The sequence below is a fragment of the Pterocles gutturalis genome, unplaced genomic scaffold (genome assembly GCF_000699245.1).
Source record: "Pterocles gutturalis isolate BGI_N339 unplaced genomic scaffold, ASM69924v1 scaffold31708, whole genome shotgun sequence".
Classification (NCBI taxonomy): domain Eukaryota; kingdom Metazoa; phylum Chordata; class Aves; order Pterocliformes; family Pteroclidae; genus Pterocles; species Pterocles gutturalis.
Window position 1 is genome coordinate 1,874 of NW_010126651.1, and position 6,405 is coordinate 8,278.

The 6,405-nt window shown below is 55.5% G+C and overlaps 1 protein-coding gene across 1 annotated transcript in view; it reads left to right on the forward strand.

The window, feature by feature from the left end:
* Positions 1 to 248: 248 nt before the first annotated feature.
* FBXW5 (F-box and WD repeat domain containing 5) overlaps positions 249 to 6,405 on the forward strand; it is a gene marked incomplete at its 5' end in the record, with an annotated part of 9,043 nt that continues 2,886 nt past the window's right edge. Inside the window, 4 exons of the mRNA XM_010079060.1 lie at positions 249 to 406; positions 1,315 to 1,489; positions 2,379 to 2,527; positions 3,845 to 4,331. Coding sequence (XP_010077362.1) covers positions 249 to 406; positions 1,315 to 1,489; positions 2,379 to 2,527; positions 3,845 to 4,331 — 969 coding nt within the window. The remainder of the gene's footprint in view (positions 407 to 1,314; positions 1,490 to 2,378; positions 2,528 to 3,844; positions 4,332 to 6,405) is intronic.

Here is a 6,405-nt window from a genome sequence, read left to right on the forward strand (position 1 = left end):
TACGTGTTTACTGGAAGAAACTGTTTTTAGTGTATGTGGGACTGGGGAAGCTACTGAGAAAAATGTTAAGCCCTGCTAACTCGTCTGAAGCTGCTGGGATGGTGGCCCCAGCAGAGCTCCTGGCATTGCCAGCAGCAGTCCAGACTGCGCTTTATTAAAGACTGGTTCTGCGGCTGCTGTGTTTAACTCGGATCTGTCACTTCCCCCCACTTACATTCCTGTCCCATGTCCCTGCTTGTGCGTTGCAGCCGCCGTCTCCTGGTATGATGAGTTCCAGAGGCTCTACGACACCATCCCTTGCGTGGAAGTGCAGGCCCTGAAGGAGCACAATGACCAGGTTTTGCACCTCAGCTTCTCCCACTCTGGCTGTTTGTTTGCATCATGCTCCAAAGACTGTACCGTCAAGGTAAAGCCTCCCCTGCACAACCCTTCCAGCTTTGGTTTAGTGAGGCTCAGCCACAAGAGCAGCCTTTAGAAAGTCTGTGGAGAGGAGAGGTTTGACCAGGTGTCCCTGGACTTAGGCTGGTTCCTGCAGAGGCTGAGTTGTTCTCAAAGCCACAGAACAAATGACTCTTGCAGATCTAGCCTTGGGGGCTGTGGATTCCAGGTCCAGCCCGCGTGGAGGTGGCCGAGGTGCCTTTCTGGCTTTGGTTTTTGTCTAGATGCAAATCAGTCCCGTTGTGCTGTGGCTCTAACAACTGTGGAGATGATGAGCCACTGCAGAAGTTTTCTTGCGTGAGTGGTTATTTTGGGAGAAATCTCTCTGAACATGCTGAAAAATCCAGTTGAGACAGTGCCTGAGCACCTTTGCCGCTGACTGGTGCAGCAGTCCTGTGTCAGCTGTTGGCTGTTTTGTTGGGAAGCACTCTTTATCAGGGAGTGGAGTGACAGGACGAGGGGGAATGGGTTCAAGCTGAAAGAGGGGAGACTTGGATGAGATGTGAGGAAGAAATGTTTTCCTGTGCAGGGGGGTGAGGCAGTGGCCCAGGTTGCCCAGAGAAGCTGTGGATGCCCCATCCCTGGAGGGGTTCAAGGCCAGGCTGGATGAGGCTTTGGGCAACCTGGGCTAGTGGGAGGTGTCCCTGCCCATGGCAGGGGGTGGCACTGGATGATCTCTGAAGGTTCCTTCCAACCCAAAACATTCTGGGATTCTGTGTCAGGGGAATTGACAGGGAAATTGGGACTGGGAGGCAGTTAAATAGGGTCTTCAATATTATTTTATTTCTTTTCCTGTGAGTGCTGGCATAGCAGATGAAGTGGAACTGCTCTCAGGCTTCTCAGCAGCTTCCTGAGTCTTTGTCCGTCTGTCTACAGATCTGGAGCAATGAGTTGGACATCTCTCTGCAGCACAGCTCCAACATGAGACCGTACAACTGGAGCTACACACAGTTCTCCCAGTTCAACTCTGATGACTCCCTCCTTCTGGTGTCGGGCGTCTTTGTGGGGCCTCACAACTCCTCGTCAGGAGAGATTGCCGTAATCAGCATGGGTAAATACCAGCCTTGCCTTCACTGGGGCTTCCTGGGAACTATGAAATGGTGGGTGCTGGGTTCTCTTCCTCTTCAGGTGTGTAGTGGCCTTGACCTCTGCACAGGTAGTGGAAGGCAGGACAAGCAAAGGGTTCCCAGTTGCAGTTTCATAGGGTAAACCTTCTGGATAGCCTTCACTCTGCTCATGTCATCACCTGAAGGCAGTGTGGCATATATTTATTCTCTCTTAGCTTCTGTTCTAAGTGACAGTCTGGGCAAGGCAAGAATTATCTGTGTTACCTGTTGTCTTGAAGACACCGTTTCTCTCTCAGGTGGTGCAGGTCTCATGCTGAGGTCTTGCCTGAGGCACATTCATCCGGGTCTGCTTCACCTCTGCTGCTGCAGTTCTGTGAGACGCCCCAACCCCAACTGCACTATTTCTCACCATCTCTCTGCTACAGTCCTACAGTGCCAGAAATTGCGAAGTGCTGCTAAATGCACAGCTGTCTTGCTCAGAAAGGCCCTGAGCCCCAGGGGCGGGCGTGAAGAAGTTCTCTCTGTGTTTGACTTGTTCTTGTACTTGGGATGTCTGCTTTGGGCTATGCTGGGAGAAAGGCTGTGCAGTTAGATTGCTCTCTGGTCTGCTCCATCCAGCTGCCCTTTCATTTTGGTTTCCCTTGTGCATTCTCTCCCCACACGTCTCTGTAGAAGAGAGAAATAACGTAACTCCGCATTAGTGAGTGGAACTGGACAGCGGTTGGGCAGTGTCCGCTCAGCTTGCGGTGGAGGAGCTGCCTTGGTGTCTCTCCTGTGGAGACTCGAGTCTCCTTCCCATGTCTTCTGCCATGGTTTCTCCAGAGCCCTTGTCGGGAGCCATTGCCTCACTCTCCTGTTTCCTCTCCTTTCCAGAGAACTTCACGCTGCTTTCCAGGGTGAGGAATAAACCCTATGATGTGTTTGGCTGCTGGCTGAATGAAACCAACTTGATATCTGGCAATCTGCATCGGATTGGGCGTATAACCTCCTGTTCTGTGCTGTGGCTGAACAACGCTTTCCAGGTGAGGAGGTGCCTTTGTTCCAGCTCCACAGGCAGTGCAGCTTCCTGCTGGATCCTGGGGGAGGAAAAGCTGCGGAAGAGGTGTGAGCTGGGAAGAATGGCCCAGTCCTCCTGTCCTCCCTGTTCGTCTCCTCTGACAAGCCCTCAGGATCTTGAGGCAGCCCTTGCCTGAGGTTTCTCTCTGCTCGGTGTTGTGGTACCCACTGCAATTTTCTAACCCTGCCCCCGGATTCTATTAGCTCTTGCCCCATTAATTGGGGTGAGGACTTGACTGCAATGCCCTAGAGCGTGCGTTGCTCAAGAGGAGAGTGGCTGAACCACAGCAGGGTGGCTGAGGTCCTCGAGAGCATGAAGCTGGGCCTGGGACTGGCACGTATCCCAGTGATGGCTGTTCTCCCTCTTGGCAGCCAGTGCATTGTTCCCTGGAGCAGAGAGGCTGCGCTCAGCCCTGCCTGTCACTGCTGACGCCTCTGTGGGCCAGGTGCTGCCTCTGATGCTCTGGTGAGGCCTGGAGATCAGCGTGTGCTGGCCTTTGACTGCTTGTTTGCTGCTTGTTTGTTCTCTGGCGCTTGTGCTGCTCAGATGTGTTCCTCTTCCGTGTTTTGCCTCTGTCTCATTTTCACAGCTGCACATCCTGATGCTTTGTGGTTTTTAACACAAAACTGGCCCTCTGCTAGCAGAGACCCTTCCCATAACCCCATCTCTGTGCTGCCCTGACACTACAGCATTAACTGCTCCATCTCCAGGAGGCAAGGAAGGACCTTGCTCACTTGGACGGGGGCTGTTGGAGTGCGGCCACGACAGCCAGAGCAGTCAGGCAGGAAGAGACCTTGTGGCTTGTTTCTGGGAGCAGATAGCCAGGCTGGTCCTGCTGAGGGGTACAGGCAAACACCAAGGGCATGGTGGTCCTCCACCCTTTCTGCTTTACTGGGGAGGATGGCACTTCACACTGCACCTGCGTTACCACAGAGGCGCGTTCCTGAAATTCTCGTAAAGTGCTGAGCAGCACCAGCTAATGACCTCGGGGTGCAGCAAGGCTGCCTGGCCTCTGTGTTTCCCAGCTCCACTGTTGCCTCGCTGCAGGAGCTTTTTGTCTTGGTGTGCCCACCTCCACGACAGGAAGGAGTCCAACAAAGCTGGCCAGCCTCCTGGGCCAGTTCTCGTGGTCAGTGCTCCATGTAGCCGTGCGAAGAGAGGTCAGTGTGTGGCTGGTGTCTGCTGTGTGCGCTCAGGGTCTGGGCAGGTGGCTCTTGGTCTGAGCTGTAGGAGTGACCCTCCAGTGAGGTGGTTCCTGCTTATTTCTCCCTTCTGCTTGCAGGGCATAGAGTCTGAGAACGTGAATGTGGTGAAGAGGCTGTTCAAAATCCAGAACCTGAATGCCAGCACTATCCGGACTGTGATGGTGGCTGACTGCAGCCGGTACGATTCCCCGGACCTGCTCCTGGACTACGAGGAGCAGCTGGCTGCTTCCTCCACCTCCACCTGCCCAGTCTTTGATCTTGGCAGTGACAGCGAGGAAGAGGAGGCCAAGCCCAAGCAGACTCCAGAGCCAGCAGTACAGGAATTGCCAGATGAAGGGGGTGTGACGGCAGAGGACGGGCTGCAGCAGTTCTTTGATGATATCATGGAGGGCCGCGTGAGGCCTGCCATGACCGACACAGAGTTGGAGACAAAAGTGGCTGAGCTGTTCGTACGGAACAGAACTAAACCGCCTGAGCTGAACCTGCTCCCCACAGACAGCAACAGCAAGACAAAATACTTAATCTTCACCACAGGATGCCTCACCTACTCCCCGCACCAGATAGGTAAGGCTGTGGTCTGAGCCCAGGGCATGCCAGCTTCCCTGGGGGTGTGGGCTGCAGCTACGCTCTGGATTTGAATCTGGAAAAGACCTGTTTCATTTGCTGCCTGTTTGTGGTGAGTGAGTTGCAGTTTTGCTCAGGCTGCTGGAGTCTTGATACAGGAGGCTTTTGAGATGCCCCCAGTTGCTGAAGGGGGTCCCACCCTGCAAGCACTTGCCTGAGGGTTGTTTTGTTGCTACCAGGCTTGACACATGGCCAGACAAGACAGTCATGGTGAGGGCTGAGCAGAAGATCAAGAAGGAACTCATGACTTAAGGACATCAGCCATGAGTTGCACTCAAGCAGGTGGATGCAAAGGGCAGCGATGGCCCTGATAGGGGCGTGTGGAAGGGACTCAGTCCTGCTGTCTTGGGGGGGTGGAGAAGGCATCAGGCAAGACTAGCTTGAGCGGCTTGGGGTTCACCTTCGCCCCTCAGCTCTGGGAGTCGGAGCCCTGCCTGCCCCTGTGCCCCCCCTGCCTGCCCCACTGCCCGCTGTGGGGTCACCCTACACCACGTGGCTTATCAGCCTCTGCAAGACACTTGGGCACCTCTGTTTTGGTACCGAAGAGGCTTCACGGTGGGTTATTAGCTGCCCCCGTGGGCGTTTCCATGATGAGCTGATGCCACGCAATGGTGCTGCTGGTGACCTTTTTCTGTGTTGGGACTTCCCTTGCTCATTTGGGGCTCTCTTGTTGAGGCACTGGGACTACCAGAGTCTGAATTTCTAGGAAATCAGCACAGTGATGAGCAGAAGCAGGCAGGCTGGCTGCTTTTCCAGAAGCCCCTAAAGCTAGCAGAGTTCAGTGGAAAGGACCAGATGGATCAGTAGAAATGTGGGGAGGGAAGGAGAGCTGCTCCCAGGCCAGAAGTCAGGCTCCTGTAAAGCCAGTTTCAGTTCCTTTTGTTGCTTGCCCAATGACAGCCTCGCTTTCCCACCGCGGGCTCCTCTAACCTTCCTGCTCCTTGGTGCTGCACCAGTACAACCCAGTAAGGCAGGGAAAGGCAGTTTCCAAAGCTGTAGATAACTGGGAGCAGAGTCGCTTGGTCTTTGCCCGTCTAAGTTAGGAATGCGATGTGGACGGGGCGTGCTCTGTGCTCCTGTGCGTGGCCGGGTGTGCAGCCAGAGGTGGTGGGCTTGTGGCGGGGCGTCTGCCCCAACCCCTGTAGCCTGACCCCCGGGGCTGAGCAAACGCCTCGCAGGCTGGGGGCTGCAGCGAGCGAAGGCAAAGCGTGGTGCAGAGGTAGCACCCGCTTTTGGACTCCACCGACTTCCAGCGCAGCCTCCCCAGGGCCATGGGTTTTGGTGCCTTTGAACTCCAGTGACTCCCTGGCTGGCAGCCCGTGCCCACAGCACAGACTGGCTGTTCAGAGGGGGTGAATCCTGGCTCAGCTCCTCTCCCAGCCACGAGTCACTGCAAAATGTTGTTTGCCCACCGGTTTGTGTGTTGAACTGGCCTTTGTGCATCTGCTGTCTGCCCCCAGGGAACGGGTACTTGACAGAACTCGCTGTTGTGCTTGCCTCGCCGGGCTGCTGGTGGGAGCTGTGCTCCTGGCTGCTGGGCATCAGCGTGATCTTGCCTGATGTACAGCACACAAGCGCTTCTCCTGCAGGAGTTTCCTTTGAGCTCCTGCCTGCCTCCCTTGTGCTGGTGGCTGGCGTGAGTCATGGGTGCAGCTGCCTGTTCTGCTGGCTTGTGCGGGTGTGGGCCACGAAGCTGAGTTTGGGAGTGTAGTGCTGTGGAAATGGAGATGGAGATGCTGGTGAGCAATGGCAGTGGGGTGGAAGAGCAAAGGTCCTGTTCTGGAGGTCCTGGGCTTCCCAGGTTCCCTTGCAGTGATGCTGTGAAGGGCCTCGGACGTGAGGTGCAGTGTGGTGTCACCCCTGCCTGGTTGATCTGCGGGAGCAGGCTAAAATCAAGGGCGCTCGGCAGCGATTCCCTCAGAGGGGCGATGGGATGGGCTGTCTTCTAGCTCCTCTTGGACCCACTGAGGATTAAGCCCATGTGTGCCCAAGAGCTGCTGAGGCTCGTGGGAGT